Source organism: Mercenaria mercenaria, chromosome 15, assembly GCF_021730395.1.
Source record: "Mercenaria mercenaria strain notata chromosome 15, MADL_Memer_1, whole genome shotgun sequence".
NCBI classification, from domain to species: Eukaryota; Metazoa; Mollusca; class Bivalvia; order Venerida; family Veneridae; genus Mercenaria; species Mercenaria mercenaria.
The window spans coordinates 7,011,166-7,037,964 of NC_069375.1; the positions used below are offsets into that span (position 1 = coordinate 7,011,166).

General features: G+C 35.5%; 1 protein-coding gene and 1 long non-coding RNA gene across 2 annotated transcripts in view; both read right to left on the reverse strand.

The window, feature by feature from the left end:
* Window positions 1–26,799, reverse strand: part of LOC128548893 (uncharacterized) — a 191,344-nt gene that overhangs the window by 126,820 nt on the left and 37,725 nt on the right. The window lies entirely within an intron of this gene.
* On the reverse strand, window positions 116–18,696 carry LOC123537498 (mediator of RNA polymerase II transcription subunit 22-like). Its single transcript, XM_045321271.2, has 4 exons — window positions 18,596–18,696; window positions 9,560–9,704; window positions 2,919–2,999; window positions 116–352 (listed from the first exon to the last, which is right to left on the reverse strand). Exons 2-4 carry the CDS (start codon window positions 9,677–9,679, stop codon window positions 134–136), a joined length of 420 nt encoding a protein of 139 aa, XP_045177206.1. The 5' UTR covers window positions 9,680–9,704; window positions 18,596–18,696; the 3' UTR covers window positions 116–133.

The window sequence follows — 26,799 nt, forward strand, 5'->3', positions numbered from 1 at the left end:
ATACACCAAAAACCTTATCTGTTAATTAAATGATAAATCACTACAAATATTAGAAAAGAATGAAAATCTTTTGCCTAATTGTCGCTGACACAAATTTTCTCTAATTTTTTTTTTTCAACTGTGTATTTCAGATCTATTTATAGTTTGATGAGTAGTATTCGTCCTCTAGTTCATAAAGGTCAGTGGCAAGTTCATCCCGCAAGCTGAGTAACTTGGCATCTAGTTCATTCTGCATGTGTTTGTATAAAGTTGTCTTATTTGTGATCGATTCATTCACTGATGGGAAGTCATTCAATATTAGAAAGATTTTGAGATCAGAAACAAGTTTCATCAAAGATTCACCAGCCCTCACCTGCAAAATAAAGAAAAAACATTATTTCAGTTTCATTTAGTTCCTACTAATTTATTTAAGCACATTTGTGTGTAAAGGTCTGATTTTTAATGTATCCACTATATATACATACAGAGAAAAGTGGCTATGTCCTCCAGCACCCATGTTTTTGACAATTTAGTATAATTTGATAACTCTTAGTAGTGGGTTACCAAGGAATTTTTTTCTTTAAATCATTTCAAAATCAGACCAGCTGTTAGTATAAGATGTCAGGTCTGAAGATTTGTTATATTTTAGCAAAGGCAGTTATGGTTTTTGACAAATCAGAAACAAGAGGGTCATGATGACCCTGGATCGCTCACCTGAGTAATATGAGCTACATGTTTCAAATGTCAAACTGATGATAAAATATTAAGAAAGTCAGTAGGTCACATTCATGGTCAATAAAATTCAGTTTTACGATTTGTGTGCAAAACTGTGTATGTCATCAAAATTTCAAGGCTGTATCTTAAACTAGAGCTATCACGAAAGGTGATGAATGTACCCCCCGCATGCACTGACAAAGTACATTGCAATTTGACGCACACAAGATTGCATAATTATGTGGACTGTATGTATATAGAATGTATGTATACAGTATAGTAACAAATAACAAAGTCCCATAACTATGCAGAATATTTATCTAAAAGAATGTAACATGCACCATGCACAACTAGGGTTGGTACTGATCACTTGTGTGAAGTTTCATTAAATTGTGTCAAGGGGATGAGGAGATATGGTGCGCACAAGATCGTGTCTATGTATATAGTATAGTAACAAAAAAAACAAAGTCCCATAATTCTGCAAATTTTTTTTCTAAAAGAATCTAACATACCCCATGCACAACTAATGTTGGTACTGATCACTTGTGTGAAGTTTCATTAAATTGTGTCAAGGGGATGAGGAGAGATGGTGCGCACAAGATTGTGTCTATGTATATAGTATAGTAACAAAAAAACAAAGTCCCATAACTCTGCAAATTTTTTTTCTAAAAGAACCTAACATGCCCCATGCACAACTACTGTTGGTACTGATCACTTTTGTGAAGTTTCATTAAATTCTGTCAAGGGGATAAGGAGAGATGGTGCGCACAAGATTGCGTCTACGGACAGACGGACGGACAGACAGACAGACAGACAGACAGACAGACAGACAACCTGAAACCAGTATACCCCCCCTTACAACTTCGTTGTCGGGGGGTACAAAAACAAGAAAGTAGGTCAGTAGGTCAAGGTCACAGTCAAGTGACATCATATTACTTGGGGTCATCAGGTAATTATAATTAAACAGTCTTTTGGGGTCATCAGGTAATTATAATTAAACAGTCTTGGAAATAGGATCAGATGATTTTTTAAGTATTTTTCCTATATAACTCACATAACAACTGAGTGACCCCAGGGCGGGGCCTCTTTTAACCCAAGGGGCACAATGCACCATACCAAATATCAAAAGCCTAGGTCGTATGGTTTGAGACAAGAAAATTTTTAAAGCTTTTTCCTATGTAAGTCTATATAAAACTTGGGACCCCCAGGGCAGGGCCTCTTTTCAACCAAGGGGTACAATTTGAACAATGGACCATAAGACAATGCTACAAATCAGAAATACTTGAACAATATTGGTAGGTCGTGGAATGAACATTTTTTTGTGTGAAATTATTTCAAAATCAAGCCAGGAGTTTATGTCCAGATTTTTAAATTTTCCAATACACATGTATATATATTAGGAAAAGTGACCACATCCCCAGACAGTCAAGTTAAATGAATAGTTTGAACAATTCTAGAGCAGAGTCACTAAAGAATAATTTGCTTAATTTATTTTCAAACTTGGGCCTACGGATTTTTACAGTTTCTACTTATGCATTTACGAAAAGTGACCAACACCCTCTGATGGTCATTTTTCAGAATAATCATAACAGTCTTCTGAGTCTTGGGTCACTATTTCAAGATCAAACAAGCAGTTTAGGAAGACTCTGGTTGCCACTATTAACAACTGTTTTTTGTTGGGTTTAACATCGCACTTAGACAAGTATAGGTCATATGGCAACTTTCCACCTTTGATGGTGGAGGAAGACCCCAGGTGCCCCTCCGTGCATTATTTCTTCACGAGCAGGCACCTGGGTAGAACCACCAACCTTCCGTTTACCAGCAGGATGGCGTCCTCAGATGAAGAATTCAATGCCCTGTGTGAGGCTCGAACTCATATTTATGAGGGGTAAGTGATTCTAAGTCAGCAACCTTAACCACTCTGCCACGGAGGCCCCCTTTAACAAGTTTGGAAGCTGACAACAGGGGCCAGCAAGGGAAATTTCTTCACCTTTCTCCCAACAGTTTCATGTAGTTTAAAGAAAATGGTTAACAAACATACAACATATATGGACATTTCGATGTGGTGAAAGATTACCATAGCTCACCTTAACATCTTATGCTCTGAGGAGCTAATATATGTATTCATGAAGGGACACTGTGTAACTCTAATTAGGTTCAAACTTACAAAAAAAAACCCTTGTAATTTCAATTACCTGGTATGAATAAAAAGATGAGACACTTACAATATTTGCAGCACGAACTTGCATTTCATACTGGTCCTGTTCTGCCTGTGTCGCCCGAGATAGCTGACTTTCCTCTTCTACCTAAACAAAACACAAACTGTATGTAAATATATACTTTGGCCATTTCTTTATTCTAGCAATACTGAACCTTACTGCGAACAACAAATTGATCTCAATATTCCAGTTCAGATTTCCCAAACTCAAATAGTTTGACATGGTCTGCATGCTTCAACATTAGTATGAAGCATTAATAATTAACAAGGAATCGGCAAAACCGAATAATGCTCCCCAATGCATTTGCTTGTCCCAATATGGGGAATAACGTATTAGAAACCAAAACAAGAGGGCCATGATGGCCCTATATCGCTCACCTGCTATCATTGTACTTGAGGACACGAAGGTCCTCAGAAAAAATATCTAAGTCCAAAGGACAGGAACAACAAAGGAAAGAAATATAACCAAAAAGAAAAAAAAAATTCTTACAAGGTACAGATATGTCAAAATACACCTAAAAATTGGAGGTACCATCCATGTTGTACCACAGAAAAGTGGTCTCGGTTTTTCCCTACGGCCAATAATAAAAAAGTTACTAAAAATAAGCTATTTATAGTAACGTAAAAGGGAAGTAATTAAAAAGAAAATTATTGTTAGTGAACAAAAGAAGGATCTGCCAAATAAATCTGTTGACATAAATGGAATATAAGATCAGTATCTTCACTAGTTACGGAGATATACCCATTTTAATTTGAAATAAAGGGAGGCAATTTGACATAAAATCAGTCCACAGTTATCTACCCTGATTGGCTCAGTCCAACTATTGACAATAATGAAATTTCAAATAAGTCCTATAAGTACTTACTGATATAAATCCATTTTGACCATAATCAGGGGAGGTAATCAGATATAAAATAACTCTGGAACCTACGATTGGATCTGATTTGTCATGGAATCCAAGATTTATTGTTGTTGAAGATATTTTGAAAGTTTGTATCAAATAAAACCATAAATGAAGTCTCTATATGGCTGCAAAAGCCAAAATAGCCAATTTTGAACCTTTAAGGGGCCATAACTCTGGAACCCATGAAGGAATCTGGCCAATTCAAGAAAGGAACCAAGATCTTGTGGTGATTCAAGTTGTGTGCAAGTTTGGTTAAAATCAAATCATAAATGAAGTTGCTATTGTGCAGACAAGGTCAAAATAGCTAATTTTGGCCCTTTTAGGGGCCATAACTCTGGAACCCATTATGGGATCTGGCCGGTTCAACAAAGGAACCAAGATCTTATGGCAACACAAGTTTTGTGCAAGTTTGATTAAATTCAAATCATAAATGAAGCTGCTATTGTGCAGACAAGGTCAAAATAGCTAATTCTGGCCCTTTCAGGGTCCATAACTCTGGAACCCATAATGGAATCTAGCCAGTTCAAGAAAGGAACCAAGATCTTATAGTGATACCAGTTGTGCGCAAGTTTGGTTAAAATCAAATCATAAATGAAGCTGTTATTGTGCAGACTAGGTCAAAATAGCTAATTCTGGCCTTTTCAGGGGCCATAACTCTGGAACCCATAATGGAATCTGGCCAGTTCAAGAAAGGAACCAAGATCTTATGATGATACAAGTTGTGTGCCAGTTTGGTAACAAGAGGACCATGATGGTCCTGAATCGCTCACCTCTTCCCACTTGACCCAGTTTTGAGTATGACGTCTTTTTTTCTACTATTTGACATAGTGACCTAGTTTTTGAGCTCATGTGAGCCAGTTTTGAAGCTGACCTAGATATTATCAAGATAAAAATTCTGACCAATTTTCATGAGGATCCATTGATTAATATGGTCTCCAGTGAGGTCACAAGGTTTTTCTATTATTTGACCGTTTTTCTATTATTATTCTTTTTCAAAGGTACGTGACCCTGTTTTGAACTTTACCTAGATATCATCAAGGTGAACATTCTCACTAATTTTCATGAAGATCTCATGAAAAATATGGCCTCTAGAGAAGTCACAAGGTTTTTCTATTTTTATACCTACTGGCCTAGTTTTGACCGCACATGACCCAGTTTCCAAACTGACCTAGATATCATCTAGGTGAACATTCAGATCAATTTTCATGAAGATCCATTGAAAAATATGGCCTCTAGAGAGGTCAAAAGATTTTTCTAATTTTAGACCTACTGACCTAGTTTTTGACCGCAGTTGACCCAGTTTCAGATTTGACCTAGATATCATCAAGATGAACATTCAGACCAACTTTCATACAGATCCCATGAAAAGTATGGCCTCTCGAGAGGTCACAAGGTTTTTTTATTATTTGACCTACTGACCTAGTTTTCTAGGGCACGTGACCCAGTTTCAAACTTGACCTAGATATCATCAAGGTGAATATTCTGACCAATTTTCATGAAGATCCATTCAAAGGTATGGCCTCTAGAGAGGTCACAAGGTTTTTCTATTTCAAGACTTACTGACCTAGTTTTTGATCGCAGTTGACCCAGTTTCAAACCTGAACTATATATCATCAAGATAAACATTCAGCCCAACTTTCATACAGATCCCATGAAAAATATGGCCTCTAGAGAGGTCAAAACATTTTTTCATTATTTGACCTACTGACCTACTTTTTGATGGCATGTGACCCACTTTCGAATCTGACCTAGATATCATCAAGATGAACATTCTGACCAATTTTTATGGAGATCCATTCACAAGTATGGCCTCTAGAGAGGTCACAAGGTTTTTCTCTTTTAAGACCTACTGACCTAGTTTTTTAGGGCACGTGACCCAGTTTCGAACCTGACCTAGATATCATCAAGATGAACATTCAGACCAACTTTCATACAGATCCCATGAAAAATATGGCCTCTAGAGAGATCACAAGGTTTTTCTATTATTTGACCTACTGACCTAGTTTTTGAAGGCACGTGACCCAGTTTCGAACTTGACCTATATATCATCAAGATGAACATTCTGACCAATTTTGATGAAGATCTTGTGAAATATATGGCCTCTAGAGAGGTCACAAGGTTTTTCTATTTTTAGACCTACTGACCTAGTTTTTGAAGGCACGTGACCCAGTTTCGAACTTGGCCTAGATATCATCAAGGTGAACATTCTGACTAAATTTCATAAAGATCTCATGAAATATATGGCCTCTAGAGAGGTCACAAGATTTTTCTATTTTTAGACCTACTGACCTAGTTTATGAAGGCACGTGACCCAGTTTCGAACTTGACCTAGATATTATCAAGATGAACATTCAGACCAACTTTCATACAGATCCCATGAAAAATATGGCCTCTAGAGAGGTCACAAGGTTTTTCTATTATTTGACCTACTGACCTAGTTTTTGAGGCCACGTGACCCAGTTTCGAACTTGACCTAGATATCAAGGTGAACGTTCTGACCAATTTTGATGAAGATCTTGTGAAATATATGGCCTCTAGAGAGGTCACAAGGTTTTTCTATTTTTAGACCTACTGACCTAGTTTTTGAAGGCACGTGACCCAGTTTCGAACCTGACCTAGATATCATCAAGGTGAACACTCTGACCAAATTTCATGAAGACCTCATGAAATATGTGGCCTCTAGAGAGGTCACAAGGTTTTTCCATTTTAAGACCTACTGACCTGTTTTGAGTAACATGCCTGAAATGCATCTGAAGAAATGTTGCTAATCTTAAATTGGCTTCAGTTTATCTTTAAAACTACAGGACTGCACAACTGAAAACACTGGGATGCTTTGAAAACATACATTAACATTGAATACCTCCTGTTTTGAGCCAAAGTTTGAATCAAATTTTGTTTCTACATAAATATTATAACATTTCAACTACAGTAAGTTGTGTAAAATTTCAAATGACAGAAAGTCTATCTACAATAATTTGATTTTTTTGCAAGAAAAACATAGATACAGTATCATTTCAAATAAAGAAATTGTATACAATTCAACAAAATCAATCCTTCTGAGTAAAGTACTTTGAAATTTCAAATTGCGTTGTAAAATCATCCCTCATGTACTTTGATTCTGAAAAATGCCAACATTTAAAGTTTTCATCAGTTAAAAGAAGGCTTTACTGGTCCGGCAGAGAAGAGCTTCCGTTTCTTCATTATTAACCTCATACCCATTTAACTGACATCAAAGATCGAACAAAAGTGATGTCAACATTGTATGACACATGCCCTCTGAATATGTTTTGACAGAATAATAAAGTCCACAATGTGGTCTTGCAGTACTCCAGAAAAAAATAGAACTGTCAGAGGAGTGACGAATAATACCCCCACAATACAGTCTTGTCACAGAAGTATGGCAAATTTTAAGTAAGAAGGAGGCCATAACTATGTCAAACAAGAGGACCATGATGGTCCTGAATCGCTCACCTCTTCCCACATGATCCAGTTTTGAGTATGACGTTGTTTTTTTCTATTATTTGACATAGTGACCTAGTTTTTGAGCTCATGTGACCCAGTTTTGAACTTAACCTAGATATTATCAAGATAAAAATTCTGACCAATTTTCATGAAGATCCATTGAAAAATATGGTCTCTAGAGAGGTCACAAAGTTTTTCTATTATTTGACCTATTGACCTAGTTTTTTAAGGCACGTGACCCAGTTTCAAAACTGACCTAGATATCATCAAGGTGAACATTCTGACCAATTTTCATGAAGATCCATTCAAGGGTATGGCCTCTAGAGAGGTCACAAGGTTTTTCTATTTCAAGACCTACTGACCTAGTTTTTGATCGCAGTTGACCCAGTTTCAAACTTGACCTAGATATCATCAAGATAAACATTCAGACCAATTTTCATACAGATCCCATGAAAAATATGGCCTCTAGAGAGGTCACAACGTTTTCTCATTATTTGACCTACTGACTTACTTTTTGATGGCACGTGACCCACTTTCGAACTTGACCTAGATATCATCAAGATGAACATTCTGACCAATTTTTATGGAGATCCATTCACAAGTATGGCCTCTAGAGAGGTCACAAGGTTTTTCTATTTCAAGACCTACTGACCTAGTTTTTGACCGCACATGACCCTGTTTCGAACTTGACCTAGATATCATCAAGATGAACATTCAGACCAACTTTCAAGAAGATCCATTGAAAAATATGGCCTTTAGAGAGGTCACAAGGTTTTTCTATTATTTGACCTACTGACCTAGTTTTTGAAGGCACGTGACCCACTTTCGAACTTGACCTAGATATCATCAAGATGAACATTCAGACCAACTTTAATACAGATCCCATGGAAAATATGGCCTCTAGAGAGGTCACAAGGTTTTTCTATTATTTGACCTACTGACCTAGTTTTTGAAGGCACGTGACCCACTTTCGAACTTGACCTAGATATCATCAAGATGAACATTCAGACCAACTTTCATACAGATCCCATGGAAAATATGGCCTCTAGAGAGGTCACAAGGTTTTTCTATTATTTGACCTACTGACCTAGTTTTTGATGGCACGTGACCCACTTTCGAACTTGACTTAGATATCATCAAGCTGAACAGTCTGACCAATTTTCATGAAGATTTCATGAAATATATGGCCTCTAGAGAGGTCACAAGGTTTTTCTATTTTTAGACCTACTGACCTAGTTTTTGACAGCATGTGACCCAGTTTCGAACTTGACCTAGATATCATCCAGCTGAACATTCTGATCAATATTCATGAAGATCTTGTGAAATATATGGCCTCTAGAGAGGTCACAAGGTTTTTCTATTTTTAGACCTCCTGACCTAGTTTTTGAAGGCACATGACCAAGTTTCGAACTTGACCTAGATATCATCAAGGTGAACATTCTGACCAATTTTCATGAAGATCTTGTGAAATATATGGCCTCTAGAGAGGTCACAAGGTTTTTCTATTTTTAAACCTCCTGACCTAGTTTTTGACCGCACGTGACCCAGTTTCGAACCTGACCTAGATATCATCAAGATGAACAGTCTGACCAATTTTTATGAAAATCCATTGAAAATTATGGCCTCTAGAGAGGTCACAAGGTTTTTCTATTTTCAGACCTATTGACCTAGTTTTTGATGGCACGTGACCCAGATTCGAACCTGACTTAGAATTTAACAAGATGAACATTCTGACCCATTTTCATTAAGATCCCATGAAAAATGTGACCTCTAGAGATGTCACAAGGAAAAGTTTACGGACGGACGCATGGACGACGGACACCGCGCGATCACAAAAGCTCACCTTGTCACTTTGTGACAGGTGAGCTAAAAACTGATGGTTTGTAGCCAAAGACGAACCTGACCTGTATTTTATGATGTTACACCTGTGTAACAAAAAATTATCTAAATCTGTCAAGATTGCCCGGAAACCATGAAAACTAATGGTAGGGTAATGGAGGGGCATAAAAAGACTTTCTCACTAAATCAGCCACTTCATTTTCACATATGAATTATTAAATGAAATAGAAATTCTGTGATATATGTATAAAATTATCTTGTTATCAAACATTTAACTTAAACTTTTCACAAAAAACTCAAGAAGTGTGCATGTTTTAAAGTATTTCAGTGTACATATGAACTATTCCACTTTGTTATAGTTTTCCTTCAATGTGTGGTAGGAAAATCTCAGACTTATAGAATATGGCTTTAAAGTTTAAAACTGCTTTTATCAATCACTTACTCTTGCAAGCTTAATAACTTCTGTATAATTATCTAGCATAGACTTGACATCCTCTTTAAGGCGCAGAGTGTAGGATTTGAGCAGTGCCTCTTTACTCTGTGGTATAGCTCTCTGAGACATCACAGTTCAGGTGTCCACTGAATATCTGAAATATAATTCTAATATAGACAATCTCTGCATAATTCCATTAAAACACAGAAATGTGATGTCGCGTTCACATGTTATTTGGCGTCATACAGGCGCGGACAATGATTGCTATATTTGATGTACTATTTTATATAAAATAACATTTTAGAATCAAACTGTTATAATAGAATGGTGCTAGATTTAATTCACACACACAGCGTAGGTTATTTGGTGCAAAAACTAACTCATTAGACATCTACGCACTCCTAAGTTATTTCACAGGATGAATGGTCACTTCCAATATTTAACTCTGTTAAAACATGCTCATTTGTTGACATCACGCCGATATATCTGGTGCCATACATGTGATATGAGATAGTGCTTCCCAATTTCACTTACTTGTTTACATAAAATATATATTATAACATAGAGCTGAGCCATTTTTAACATATCTCAACAATAAAAATCGGTTATACGCCGCATGTACAGGATTAGAATTTAACAGTTTTTTGCACTTGAAAATTTTTGTGAGTAAAAAAACTTGCAATTTATCAACTTTAGTCGCAATTTTGTTCAACCATTTGGGAAGAAACAAGGCTCTGTCTTCCATTCACACTACAGTACATGTGTGTATAGTGGTACAATAGTACTAAATAGGTAATCAAGCAGCACTTCCGGGCTAGTCACATAATGGCGGAAAGAAAAACTATCCTCAATTTTTTCCCTGTTAAACTTAAAGTGGCATTTTCATGTTTTATGTAATGCAGGAATCCTTAGTTCTATAAACATCATAAATAACCAGTTGAATAAAAATGCCTTTAAAGTACATCTGCCTATTTTATTAAAAAAATATACTCGTGCCCAGGTTTTTTTTGGCTAAAATATTCAGCCCTATTCCCCCCTCTGAAAAGTATGTTTTTCTCCCCCATTAAAAAAAACAACCCTCATCGGGGATTACATCGAGTGAAATTGATAACCGATATGACACCCGTTTTTATTTGATACAGAGCGGCGACGGGTTTTATTCAATACAGAGTACTATCACGTGGGCGCTTTCCGCATTAATTTTGTTTTCATAGAAAAGCGTCTCACCGATGGCTTCAAAATGTTGCACAACACAAAGTCTTATCTGAAAAAGATAGACAAAGAACGGCTAAAGGGTCTAAGAAAATTGACATTCTGTTAAATCAGAGCCCTCTATCTCAAAAGTACTTCCCATCTGCGCGGTGCATAATCTTTTTTGATGTGACATCTCGGCAAATCAACAGAAATCGAGAACATGAATTTTTCAGAGAAAACTTGTCAAAAAAACTATGACTTCCATTTTTTAAAAACTCGTTTCTGACGCATTGTCATTAATATCAATTATTCAATTTCTTGAATTTTAAATATTTGGACTAGAATTGTCAGGTCATTTCTGTGATAATCTATCAGGGACTGCACTTTTTGTCATTCTTTTTGCAGATGCAAATTAGTTCGATTTTGGCGAAAATGATTATTCTGGAGGAAAAAAATACTCCTAATACATCAAATATTTTATGTTGGATTAGCCAAATGGTTGTATATTCTCCACCACTGGCTAAAATAACCATATTATCCAAGACTGTATGTGGAATAAAACATGCCACAAAAATTCCTCTTTCAGGTTGTTCACATCAAAATTTTCCCCCGGCTAAGGGCACTGGAAGTGCCCCCAAAAGTTGAAAAAAGAAACTAGGGGCCAAATACGGAACTGGCTCATGCCACCTTTACAGCAGACAGAGCAGATTGAAACTGAAAGTTAAGAAAATTAAAACCGTCGTAAGTTTGGGCAAAAGTCACTTGCATTTTTCAAAATGACTAGCATTTTGCGAGTATGCAAGCTTAAATTCAAGCTCTGTTCACTGTTACACCCTCACGAAATTATTCTGCAGGAATATAACCTCTTTGATTTGTCAAAATACAATACACCGTCATGTAAAGTTATTGGTTTTATCGCTTGCGCATATAGCGTGTTAAATCGTGTACTGTACATACATAGGTTTAAATCACCAGAAAATTCGTATTTTTGGAAATTATTTCATAATTTTTACATAAATTAATATTAATGAGAAACTGAATCCCCTTTTGATACATCAACATTGTAATAGATACAAGTTTTATTTGACTTTATCTCATATTCACAACAAAATTAGCATATTTAAACCCAAATCGGCAGTGATGAAAATTTCATCGGAAATTTCCTCCACTATTTTGGTCTTTCAGTGTTAGACGCGAGTGGATATATTGCCCATAAGGAAAATAACTCGATATTTCATAGGACTGCATCAATCAGTTAGCCTTACTTATTTGGCTTAGCGTGATGACTTATTTTATGATCTGATATTTTTTAGTTGTCATCCCACTAAGCCTTACCCGTATCTGCATTTTACTGTTAGGAAAAATAAAAAAGTCTTATCACATAGTGCGGCAATTTTCCTTTGATCTTTGCAGCATGTTATACATAGTAACACATTATTACTACAAAACTGTGCTGATATCTTACAAAACTGTTGCGATATATATCAACACGGAAATCTCTATGGAGTTTCATAAGAAAAAAAGTGTTCCGATATATATCAGCACAGTAAAACTGTTCCGATATATATCGGAACACTTTTTCTCTATTGAGGTCCTATCAAGGGAGTATAATTTTTTCCTTTCAAAGAAAAGATGATTTTAGCTCCAATTTACAGTTCACAGAGAAAGAATTGTCACAAACACAGTCTACATTTATAAAGTAAAAGAATAAATAAACTAGAATATTTCAAAAACTTGATAGTTATTGCCAAATTCAGAAATACATGAAATATATGAAATTCTAAGATTTCTCAAATGTTTCTTTTTCTTTGATTTTTTTTACAAACAAAACAACAAGTTTTACAATATGTCTGGCCAATGAAATGCAAAGATTAAAACCAATGCAGAAATTTGTTAGGTACTTTTATCTGGGGAACACATTTTCTAAAACAGAAGTTTTAGTGTTTCAGTCAGCGAGGCGCAGAAAGGGAATCAAAATAGTAAAATAATAATAAACAAATTTAAATGAAAATAATATATAAATTTTAATGATAAACTATGCGATAAAACAGTTGTAATATGTAGTGCTCGTGTGTTACCAGGATATATCAGAGCTAGGGGTACATCTCGGTATTTTTCTCTGCACATATTTGTCTCGGCCTACCGGCCTCGACGATATGTGCAGAGAAAAATACCCTCGATGTACCCCTAGCTCTGATATATCCTGGTAACACACTCTCATGCATACTATAACTATTACATAATATACTGGCCAGACTTACTTGCTCTCATAAATTAGATATTAATATTCATGTAGAAACTCCAAATGAGTTGAATATAACTCATAATTTGAAATAAGAGACTTAAATCTTTGAAAATATTAAGTGACAGGTGTGAGGAGATAACTACCCTGACACCGGTTTCAGTACACATCAGACTGCAGATAACACTAAAATGCAGAAACAAAACATGAAATATACATTCATAACATGTCAGCAAGTTTATGCTTTAATGTCAACATAAATTCATTATCAGAGATGTAATCATTACAAATACTTTGTACATGTACCAGAAACTGTTCCCAATGGATTTCTATTGGGGATTTCCAAACAGAAATATGCAGAATAAGTATGGACATGAAGGGACTGCAGCAGTCAAAAGTAATCATGCAGTCCAAAAAACATCCCATTATTTGGAATACAAATTAGTTAGACTACTCCTCGATTAGTTCTGGCTACTATTACTTAACTGACGCTGTTTTTATTTTCTTATGGTCGCGTCCATTAAGTTATGGCGAAACCCCATGTGGTTAACTAACCAGTATCAAACCGCAACATCTCGCACAGTCTCGTGAGAAACTGATGATGTCATGCAACAGTTCAGAGCATGTGGTTATTTTTGAAAATCAAGATCAAAATTTCACCTATTTATAATTTAATCATAAACATAACGATTTTCAATAAAATTCATAAAAAATCATACCATTAATAGAAGGTTTAAGTTCTCAGAAAAGGTCAATAAATAACGATTCTATACCGCCTATTGGTTTTCAAATGAAGAGCACCCTGATCAGGTGACATCTGCAATGGCAGAAAAATATTGCAGACAGGGTACCAATTTGAAACTTGTGTGTATAACTTGTGTTCAAATTATGTTGCATGGATTATTTTATGCCAGATCAAAAGAAAAATGGATTAGAAATATTTTAAAGTAAAAAGTGAGTCCATTGCATTTCATTTGATGAAATTATAGCGTGACTTCTGGCACAATTCCTGGTTAGGTTTAAGTATGGAATTTGTTTCAGCTCAGAGATCCATAACAGCATATATGCCTTTTTCTCGTTGATTCGAGCTTTCTCATCGACTCGAGCCCTTGTGTTTTAGTAAAATTCATGCTCATGTAATATGTTTTTCCATCAGAAACTTGTGTCATGTACATTTTTAAATGCCTTGGAAAATATTGGTCATAAAACCACTGAAAAATTGAGTAAATACCTGTTTTAATATTTTGCAACAAAAATTGCCTATTTCAAAAGGAAATTACACAGTGGGTAATATTAAGAGCCCAAATTTCAAATTTATAGCATCCTGAGCATATTTCAACTGTTGTAACAAGTGTACAAGAAGTCAAACTTGATAGAAATTTGCTATATGGAATTAGACTGTGCAAACATTAACACTTATTGACTTTCCAAACAAAGGGCTCGAATCGATGAGAAAGTTTTAAAATGATGTGGAGTTTGACCACCTTCAGTCTCGTGCAAAAAAGTACATATAAAAAAAAGATGATAACATTGTAATTCTTATTGTCCATTGTTAAATGCAAATATTTTTGCAACAAAATACAAAAATTATTTAATTGAACAGGTTTACAAAAATATGCACACCCCTAAAAGATTTAAGAGGCTCGAATCAAGGAGAAAGCAGCATAAACATATCTGAACTGAACTTGTTTAGCTACTCCTTGATATATTAAATGAATGTCTAGCCGTCCGGTAACCGGATGCCTAGCCTGCGTTCTAGTTGTCCGGTTACTGGACGGCTAGCAAATCCTCAGGGGATTTTCTAGTCGTCCGGTAATTGATTTCTTAATGAAAAAGTAATGATTTTATATAGTTTTAAATGTTATTTACTTAAAATATCAATACTTATCTGATTTTTCAGTCGATTAAATGCAAGAGATCGTGTTTGTTTACAAATCTGTTGATAATCTATTTTTAGAAATGATAAAACATTGATCGCCAAACGCCCATATGCTATTTTGTAAAAAGTGATGTTTTTTCTAACGGCCTAAACTTTAATTATTAAAACACAAACTTTTTGAAGAATGGAAAGCTTAAAAAAAGCAATTCATTCATTAATTTTGAATATAATTATTTCAAAATAAAATGGATTAATTGGGCCTAAAAAAAAAAGTTGTTTGTTTCCAGTGACATGGCCAAAAAAAAATAGGGTAGGGGTAGGTAGGGATTTTTTTTTTTTTTTTTTTTTTTTACCCAACACCATCGTAGTTTCAAACAGGGAGATTATAAACCTTATAAACATGCATCCTATTGTTATGTTTGATTTACACCTGAATGTACAATGACTTTGATGATGTTATGATGTTTTAGCAATATAAAATGCCATTTGATTGTGTATTTAAATATTATGAAATAAATATTTGCTTTACATGTTTGCGTTTTGTTGTTGTTGTTTTTTCATTTCCAGATTAGCCCATCCGATTAGCTCAATAGGTAGAGCAGTCGATCTATGGATCAAGTGGTCATAGGATCGTTGTGACCTATATCATTCATTCTCCGCCGCTAATTCATGTGGAGAAGTTGGCAATTACTTGTGGAGAACATGGTTTATATCTGATTAAACATGAAACTTGAATAAAATCTTGCTGTGGATTCTCTCTTTAAATAATACATTTAATGTTGAATATTATTCAACAACTAACATTATATTTCAAATTAAAACCAAATTAAAACCCACTGGCCATGAATATTATTTGCATCTTTGAGCTGCATTGAGATTAATACCATCACCCCCTACCACAATCTAAAATTCTGGATTAACTGGAAATGCCAGACAATGGATTTTTGACTGGTATGCCCAAATTGTGAATTAATAAAGCTTCAAATGGTTGTTCAATGTCTTACTACTATAAATCCCATCTTAAACCTGACTTTTCAAGACTCTACAGGCCTCGACCTTAACTTTTTTCAGCAGGTCCAACAACTGCTGAAATCTAGTAGACCTGCTCAGACTTTAGTGGACCTCCAATTCTATCACATAAATTGTGATATTGTAGACGTGATAACTTCATATGACTCAAAGAAACGGGACTTATTTCTAAAATAATTAAAAATGGAGGACTGTAGCAATGTGTTATCACGAAAAATAATTATTTTGAAGTGCCCCCAACTACGGACACAATAATCATCATCCACCGACCCGTGTTGAAAGTGAAAAAAAAAAATTAACAAGTATCGGTAATTATTCTGATGATAAACTAACTAATTAGCCTTGTTTTCGTCATCATTTAACACACCCGCAAAGAGCTACAAGAAGTGTGTTGGTTATTATGGCATCTGAAGTGGAGATCAAAGCGGTATAGTTGCCCGAGATTGTCATGGAATTACGTCATGTTTTCGCGCCATGTGACACATCGCTGTCTGGTCGTACTTTCTGGATTCCTTAAATTGTTGAGAAGAAATCAATAAAAAGTTTTTTCTTTATCTTTTTTTAAAAGCGAATGTGCAATATCCGGAATAAACTGACATGTAAATGTGTCAAACCGTGAAAGATAATAGTGGATAGCCTATCTCTGTGACCTATTTGCTCTAAAGGAATTTACATTATTGTTTGAAAAGAATATCTAATAAAGTAAAAAATACATGTACAAAGAATCATTTAAAACTTATTAAAATCCGCAACAACGTAATACTGCTTTATTTTAAAACCACATTTCTATTTACGTTCACGAGGTCACTTAATCTATTCTGCCGTGCTAACAGAAATCTGTTTGCCAAAAATCGTTTTACTCCTTGTATTTAAATTGCTGCCGCTTTTTCATTATTTAAGATTTTTTAATTGTGTTTTTTGTAAATTCTGGTCAAAAGTCTGAATTTTATTACCATAGTAAGTACCGTTTATTTACTTTAAGAAAGAAGTAAATAATCAAGATCGCGCTGTTTGAAATTTTACAAAACATTATATGAAAATTCGATCGTTTTTAAAGAATTTTGCCCACATTCCTGTCGATATCTTATTAAAATTGTTATAGAACTCAAACTGTATTAGTTCTCAAGCAGTGTTGAAAATTTGAAGCGATTATATTAAAAAATGAATGCACTACGAGCGGGTTTTTTTTTGTCAAAAGTAACCGCGATGTAAATTAGATATTAGGATAGGGCGCACATGCTTGTGGAATGGAAAATTACCAGCATGATGTTTTGATATTTGTACGATTCGCGGGTAAATTCCAGTCAATCCAGGTAATTTTGCCTGATTAATTTCCTAATTTGGTAAAGTTACCACGTAAAAACCACTCGCCCGATCGGTGGAGTAGTCCATTCGTGCAAAGAGCTATAAAAATAATTATATACTTATTTGCAAAAATATGCGGCCAGATTTTACCGCTAAAAAAAGTTTAGGGTCGGCAGTAAAAAAATAGGGTAGGTCGGGCCACCGAAAACAAACAACTTTTTTTTTACACCTTGTGAACGCTTAACTACTGTTTTTCTTAAAGTTTTGAACATCACGCTGTCGCTTTTGAAATAAGATGACATTTAAACAGTTATTCATTAAAAAATATTTGAATACTTAAATATGAAAATTGAAAGTACTTCAAAAGCTGTTTTAATTTTGAAAAATCCAGTGAAAAAGTTAAAATTTAAAAATTCCGATCCCATAAAAGCCTCCAGATGATTTTAGTAAGTGACGCAGTGTCTTATTCGGTCTTATTCATTAGGAAATCATTACCAGATGACTAGAAAATCCCCTGAGGATTTGCTAGCCGTCCGGTAACCGGACGACTAGAACGCAGGCTAGGCGTCCGGCCACCGGAGGCTAGACACTTCCTACCGTATAACCCCGTTTAAACGCCCCCGGGGGCGATGCATTTTACGAAAAATTTGATCCAAACAATGTCAGTAACTCGTATAAACGCCCCCCCCTATTCATCCCAATTCATGCACTGACATATTAACCTGATACGTCATCGTACTGGGAATCTGTGTAAAGTTGCGCGCTGAGTGACGTGATCCGAGTTAAATTCGATCAATACTGTAGCGTTTATAGCCCAGATGTTTATGTGGATTTACCTGCACGTAGCATATTCAGTACTTACACACAGTAGATTTATTTGTGCCATGCCTGTTGACGTGTTTAAAAGTTTGTGTTAATGAAGTGTGGGTTTTTTTGAAATTCATTTGTATTGTTATGGAATTGTTATTATCTGGATATTATTGTGTTGGATCTAGGACCAATTCTTGAAGGTAAGATTTTTTTATTTTCCCCAAAAAACGTGGGGGGGGGCGTTAATTAGAGGGGGGGCGTTAATACGGGGTTATACGGTATATTAAAAGAATTTGGTTCTGCTTAATATGGTTCTTTCTGTCAAGACTTCCAGTGTTAAATACTGTGCCCAGTTATCATTTAATTTGTACCTGGCTTTGTAAGAGCTATGACAATAGTGTTCAAATTCAATGCAATTATTTTAGTCTGCTACTATCCGGTTTTACTCCTGTCCGAATCTAAGTCCTCAGAGTAGCATGCTCATTTTTGAAAACTGTACAGTAAATATAAAAAAAGAATACATGAAAACTAAATTGGATAAGAAACAGTATATAGCAGAAAGGTACATAAATTTGAAATCACTCACAAAATAGAGCATTAAACGATTTAACGGTGTGTTCCTTACGACAAATTCTCTTTTAAACTGGTTTACAAATGAGTTTGACTAGATATCGGAAACGACCCTTTCCGCGGAAAGGGCTTAACATGATAGGAAAAAAGCCTGCCATCGCAAAACAGGTCCATCTATATACATCTGCATATTGTGAAATTTTACAGAAGAAGCAAAAACTGTTTCTTTTCTTAAGAAAACGATGAAACTGACTTAAATTAAGACACATCACTAATAAATATGAATGGATTCCATTCCTAATCACGATTATCTTTTTAACTTCTATTGAAATATTACTTTTAATTGCGATTCGGACTTACTTTGCACCAGGGTTTTCAGTGCAATAAGTTAATGCAGATATACTTATCTCGCATAGGATAAAGACACAAAACAAGAAAAAAGGAAGTACACTTCAACTTCTTTATTTCTGAATTTACTTTAATTTAGGATTTCAAATGCACACAGTTAAGATATTAACCATTCTGTCATTAAGAATATCCTGAAAATGATAGTTCAAAGCATAAAATTATTTATAAGTTGGAACAAAGAAGTATAAAATACACATTTATTCTTATAGCTCATTGGTTAGAACAATACTAAGAGTGTTATTTATATTTGATTTTGTTTTATTTTCTTTTATCAAAGATTTTACAAATTCTTGAATAATTGATAAACAATTATGTCCATGTCTATGTCTTTGTTCTACTGCTTAGCAGTCGTTAACGATTATGACTAGCAGCCGCGTTGTCAGACATAGCTGTTAAAAATAGTAAAAAAAACAACAAAGAAATCATGTGCATCACAAAGATAAAGTAAAAGAACTATTTCACAGGCCAGGTCAAAAGTAAAAGCGGGAAGTTGAATTAGAACTGATAGAAGGGTGGCAGCTGCACAGCAAATATTTCTAAGCTGGGATTAGCTTGAAAAACACAGGGAGACGTATACTTCTGGGAAAAAAGGAGTTTGCATAACATAACATAACATAACATAACATAACATAACAATCACTTTATTAACTCAAGTTACATGTAACATAACATAAGAGTATACATATACAATGTTCACATGTAAATAAATTTTCACATGACACGGTACCTTTTGATTAATGATTAACAGCACAATTGTTTTGTTAGTGGAGCAAGGGGGAAAGGGGTAAATGCCCTACTGTATCATAAATAAATTTATAAATTACATGTTTGAAACGGAACATAGGTATGGACTGCATGGGTGGATCGGTAATCTCATTTACAAATAGAGATGAGCAACAGACAAGATAGTGTGTCTTTGAATACGGTATCAAATAGTTATGGTTTCTAGTTCTTCTAAGGTGATTATGGTCAACAAAAACAAGGTGTTGTTGGATCTTATACAACATTGTAATTGCACTGATCTTACGGCGTTGTTCTAGGGTTTGCCAGTTTAGTTCATTTAACATTTTGGAAAAAACTACTGGTGTAACTATAGTCATTATAAACATATCTTGCTGCAGATCTTTGAACTTGCTCTGTTTTGTATTTTTGCCATGGATGCCATAGGGTGGAACAGTACTCTAACTGGGATCTAACATAAGTTTTATATGCAACCTCTTTGACTCTTTTATTTGGGGTTTTGACATTTCGTTTGAGGAATCTTAGGGAGTTTTTTGCTTTGTTGTTATGTTGTTGATATGATTGGTCCATGATAGGTCTTTGCTGATGGTTACACCTAGATATTAAGCATAATCAGCCGCTTTTAACTCGATGTCATGCAGCTTATAAGGGAAGATTACAGGGTTTCCTTTGCGACTGATTCTGATGACTTCACACTTGTCTGGATTGAATTCCATGGACCAATCAGACTCCCATGTTTCGAGGCTTAAAAGGTCTTCCTGTAGAGTTCGGGCATGTATCACTGTTAGATTTGACCGTAACATAGACTATCGTATCATCTACGAACAGCCTCACTTTGCCCTTAACACTTTCAGGCAGGTCATTTATGTAGGAAAGGAAAAGGCAAGGACCAAGGACCGAGTCTTGAGGGTCACCAGAGAGGACGGGGAGATTGTCTGAATTGTGACCTTTGACAATAACCTGCTGGGTGCGACCCTGAAGGAAGGACTTGATCCAAAAAGTGACCGGTGGGTTGACACCTAATTTTTGTAACTTATGAACTTGTTTATGATGATGTATCTTATCACAGCTTTGCTGAAATCCATGACTATAATATTTGTTTGTTGACCTATTCTAAATTGTCACAGACTTCTTGGGAGAAACTTATTAGCTGGGTTTCGCAGCTGTGTTTTGACCTGAAACCATGTTGATAAGGGCTTAGGATATTAAACCTATCAAAGAAGAGCATAATGTTGAATACCAGGATGTGCTCCATTAACTTTGAGGCAATACATGTAAGGGATATGGGGTGATAATTGGAGGGTTTACGCTTCGGACCTTTTTTATATGCAGGGGCAATGACTGCATGTTTTCAATCATTGGGGACAATAACAGTATTGAGGGAGATTTGGAATATATGAGTAAGGACAGGGGCTATTTCTAAGTGCAATTCTTTTAATAACCTAAGTGACAGTTCATCTGGGCCAGAGGCTTTGCTAGGGTCTAGGTTTTTAAGGAGCTCCACTTAATAATTATACATGTAAACAAAGTGTACTTGTTATTAATTGGGAACAACTCAAAATAAAAAAAAGTAGGAATAGAATTCACAACAGCCACATACCCAAGTACACTGGAAATAGAAGTATCAGCAAAGGTTTTCTTTACTAGGTACTTTGCGCAATGCAGTATCGACTGCTGTAAGACTAATGCCAAAAGTATCCATGAAAAATGTTTTACAAAATGCTATGATAGAAAATAATGTATCGGTCCACAGCTTATAATGTCACTATTGTTTGATATATATTTTTTTATATCTCTTATACTCAACCGCGCAGAGACATGCACCATGCGTAACGCTGTGGTCGTGCGCTTTATTTCATGACGTCACAATGCTTTTGTTGGAAAAAATGTAAAAAACAGGTCTTCTATTACATTTTAATCGTTTTGTGTGTATTTTAGTGTTTTTGTAAGCATTACAATACATCTTTGTCTTTTTGAAGCACATTTTCAGTCCTTACAATCCATATCCTTTCGAATTCAAGTGTAGTTCCGGACTAGTGAAAATAATAACTGTATTTCTCTCAGTTTGAAACAATGAGTTTATCATGTTATAATCTAAGGTTACATTCAAGTAATCATTTAAAAGCGCGGACTTAAAACCTTAAAGTTAACCAACAAAAGTTCTACTAAACATTAAATCAGTGCATCTTTTTACCCATCATTTCTAAAGATATACCCATCCCCAGCTTTTATTATATTTGAACTGGCATGTTATAGTAGGTTGTCCCCCTTGAAAAATACCCTTTATATTCATGGTATGATCGCAATATCTCATTCCTAACTGTAGTAATTGAACATAAACATTTTTTCCCCATTTCTATACCACCGAAGGGAGGCATATAGTAATTGAACTTTCCGTCCGTGTGTCCGTCTCTCAGTCAGTCTGTCCGTCCCCACTTTGCTTGTCCGGAGCATAACTTAGAGACTATTTAAGGGAATGACTTCAAACTTGGAATTTAGGTATGTCGACAAGAGAAGGGAAGTGTCCATAACCATAACTCAAGCTTTCGTTATTAGGAGTTATCCCCATCTCTCATTTTTACTTTCGCTTTGCTTGTCCGGCGCATAACTCAAAAACTATGCAAGGTATTGACTTCAAACTTGGAATGTAGGTAGATGTCAACGACAGGAGTACAGTGTCCATAACAATAACTCAAGCTTTAGTAATTGAGTGTTATTCCCCTTTCTCATTTTTACTTTCGCTTTGCTTGTTGTATAACTCGAAAACTATGCAAGGGATTGACTTCAAACTTGGAATATAAGTAGATGGCGACAAGGAGGAATGCAGTGTCCGGTAACCATAACTAGCCCTAGTAATTGTTCAGTTATTCCCCTTTTTCATTTTTCTTTGTCCAGCTATTTATTCGGTTATTATAGGTCATCCAACAATATTTGGATTAAGGTAAGATTATGCATAGCGCCAGACTGTCACAAAATACGCCTGTCTAAATATTCAGTTACGTAAATTCAAGGGCCATAATCCAAGAGTGCCTGGGACGATTTGGGTGGTTATCGAACTTGGCCGAGATATGACGCTCACAAACATTGTCACCGAGTTTGGTGAAGATCGGATGAAAACTGTTCGACTTAGAGAGCGGACAAGGCTAAATTCGCAGTTTTTCGAGTAATTCAAGGGTCACAATCCAAGAGTGCCTGGGGTGATTTGAGTGGTTATCGAACTTGGCCGAGATATTATGCACACAAGCATTGTCAGCAAGTTTGGTGAAGATCGGATGAAAACTGTTTGACTTAAAGAGCGGACATGCTTTTGGACGCCGCCCGTGTAACATTAAATATTGACCCCATTGGAAATTGACACCCCATGGGTCCTTTTTCAACGGATGACTGATCAATTTTCAATGTTGAAAATTGACCCTGTCCGTTATTTAATGATCCATCCACGCGTGAAAATTTGACACTCGTTGAAAACTGATCAACATTTCTGTATTTTTTCAGGACTGTAAGAAATAAACATTTAGTTATACATTCGAGCGCGCCACAGGCTAATAATGCCAATTCATCGGCCATAACTCTAGAGTAACTGGTCAGATATAGAAATTAAAACCCATCTACACATCTTTAGATGCTTATTAACATTTACAAAATGTATATGTAATGAATGGACGGTCTGAAAACTGAACAACTACAATCGGGTCATATTTCAACGTTAAATTCAAAAGCTCTCATCGATTTAGGGCCGTTGGTTCGAGTCGCAGTACTGACATGGTTGTTCATATTTTATGGGTCTGGCGTGTAATGGTGGTGTGACGTTGAAATGACTCATGAGGTCAATTTTCAACGTTGTAAACTGACCCCTTTGTAAATTACCGACGGGGTCTTAATATAACGTAACACCTCCTTTACATGACCGAAAATAAAACAAAACACTAACTGACACGATTGCCTAATATATTATGGGTGGATCAAGTCAAACCATTCACAGTTTAAGACTCGGTGAAATGAGATAGTATTGCGCACATTCCGAAACTTTCAGAATTATATACATGTACTTTGGAAATCGTACAGCCAAAACTTCTACATGTTACTATTAACTCTGACCTATTTGGCATGTTTTTAGCGAGATCGCCTATGTGGGAAGGTAAAGGTCGTAATCATAAAACTTATCACCGCTTAAAGACATAAAGTGTCCTACTTTCCGCTGAAAGGAATGTATGGTCATTGCATGGGAAAAGCATGGGAATTAAATGTGCCCAATCGGATAATTTCTTCCAAACCTGAAAAATTCTGAAGAAGTCATTTTATGTTTTATTTGACTTAACTATGATTAACTAGAGACATATTTTCCAAATGTTTTGCCAAATTGCAAACAAAAAGATGAAAACTTGACTGAGATGGTGTATTTCGTGCTAAGAACGAAGTGATTTTCCTATATGTCTATAGTAAATACACTAGGCAATATCTCCCGTTAAATACGAAAACAAATACTTTCTTTCTGTCTGATTATAATAAGATATACACAGGTGATAGAATTATGTGTAAATCGACACTTTGAAAAAAGAATGTCATATCCGATTGGGCACTGTTAACTGTTACAATTCTGTTATAATTGTAATCAGTATAGTATCTAAATTTGAGACGGTTCAGCAAGTATACTAGTGTCGTATGAAAATACATTTTATGAATTAAAAGCAATCAGTTGAAAGAAAGCTATACTCATACAGTCATACATTTTATTAGCTCGGCTATTCGAAGTATAAGGAGAGCTATTTTACTTGCCCTGGCGTCGGCATCGCCGTCTGCGCAACACCTTGGTTAAGGTTTTGCGTGCAAGTTACTATCAAGGCCATGTCTCAGTAACCACTTGATGTATTGGATTGAAACATTACACGAGCTTTCCCAGTGATCAACCCTATTAAGATAATTAAGTTAGACAACTCTTGTTTGAATATAATTCAAATTTTGGCCCTTGTTCGACCTAAAAAGTCTGGTTGAGGTTTTGGGTGCAAGTACCATCAAGGCCATATCTCAGTAACCACTTGATGTATTGGATTGAAACATCACACAGGTCTTTCCAGTGATCAAATCTATTAAAATTATAAAGTTATGATAAAGTTAGACAACTCGTTCTTGAATATAATACAAATTATGGCCCTTGTTTTATAATAATAGTTAATTCCATTGTGTTAAAGATTCGGATAGTCGAGCGCGCTGTCTTTCGGACAGCTCTTGCTTTAAAACAAGTTCACAAAATAGTAGTGCAAAAAAGTACTTTCTTCAAGTTTTTCGCGGCAACTGTTACTTGTCACCTTAAAAAGCAAGATGTTTACAGAAATGCTCAAAACTATGTTTATGCCATGGATTATTTCAATAACACTATTAACATGTATAAAAACAAAAGAATATGTACAATGCATGACTTTGCTTACACTATGAGAAGCAGTCTAGCAATTATACACTGGAATGAGAATATTGCTGACAAAAAGTCATCTAGCAAATACTGGTACCGAAATAAATTGTGGAAAAGGATAGTAAGCCGCTTATTGAATGACCAGACATGGAGACCCTTTAAAGGTATGTAAATAGCTATTTTAATTAAATATGTAAATTGCCTAATATTAAACAGTTTTTGCAAAAATACAGATGGGTCTCAAATTCATTTGGTCAGTTTCTAACAGTCAATTGTACAGTTATAAGTACACTTGAACAGGTAAAGCATGGAAAGTGTGTATAATCACCACTATGTTTTATAAATAGGCCTTCCCTTTCCCTTTCAAGGTCGTGGATTTGAGTCACAGTACCGATCTGTTATGTGAGAAAGTGGGCATTTTCTTAAGGAATATCAAAACCTTGTGCTAGTCATTCTCAGGAACGACTGAGATTGTACAGAAATATTGTTGCAAACTATCGAACCTAATTTCGTCTTATCATTATGAATCTATTTTACCTCTCTATGTGTCCAATGTTTAAACTCCCCAGAGAAAGGGCATAGCTAACTTGATACAATAACGTAAGTTTGGTTCATTTACAATACAAACGTACCTTTACAGTAAACGTAAAAATAGTCAAAAGTATCGGTCGATGTGCAAACTTTCTCGTGTGTGTTTTCAAGATAGCAGAACGAAATACGCCTTATAGAATATACACTAGTAATATATGGTTTTTATGAGAGTGTGTGTTGTTTGTAGTGTGTACGTCCGCGTTCAGTGGGTTTCGTTTTGGGGAGGCTGCGTTTTTGGAACATGGCATTCCCTCGGCCTGTTTGATATTTTCTTTGTTTTTTAGTTATTATTTTGTCAACGGAATAACGGGATTATGACGCTTGACCAATGAAACGCAAGACATTTATTTGTAGTATAAAGTATGCTAATATGGAAAACAGTAACTGCACATTTTGGAATGGAAAATTAAAGCCAGTGAGTAGCAAAGTCCTCTTCGTCACAGAGAAGATTGAAAATATTCGGATTCATCAGGTTTGCTGTAAGTTCAGTTCCAGGAATATCGTATGGGCTATTTTTGAAAGTGTGGACGTAAATTATGTCTGGACGCATGTCTGTTTCCTCTAAAATTCTCTACAAGAATAGTTGGTGCATTTTGTTTGATATTTTACAAAAAATAAAACTGATAAAAGGTTAGAAAAATGATGATATTGTAATATTTTTATCTCATAATTAGAAGTTATTAAGTCCTATTTATTATTATTGTTATTCCAGATTTATATAGCGCCCTTTTCATGATAAACACGTTCAAAGGCGCTTTACATATACTGCAGCTACACAGGGCGCGAAATCATCCTCTACTAGTACAGACACAGAGCAATGTGACCAAGAGGACAGAGTGAGATAAAGCCCCCAGAACAGACAAAGAGAACATTTCAGATACAGACGTGTCCAGCTAACTTAGCCTAGCTCTTTTCGAATAGACAGTCTGGTTCTTTAACGTGTCCGGTGTATAGCACCGATACACGCGAAGCCGTCTTTCCTGGAAGGAACCAATACAGGCCTCTAGTTAGCTGGGAGACACTCAAGAGCATCTCAGAAATTTCCAGTTCCTGGACCGGGATTCGAACCCCGG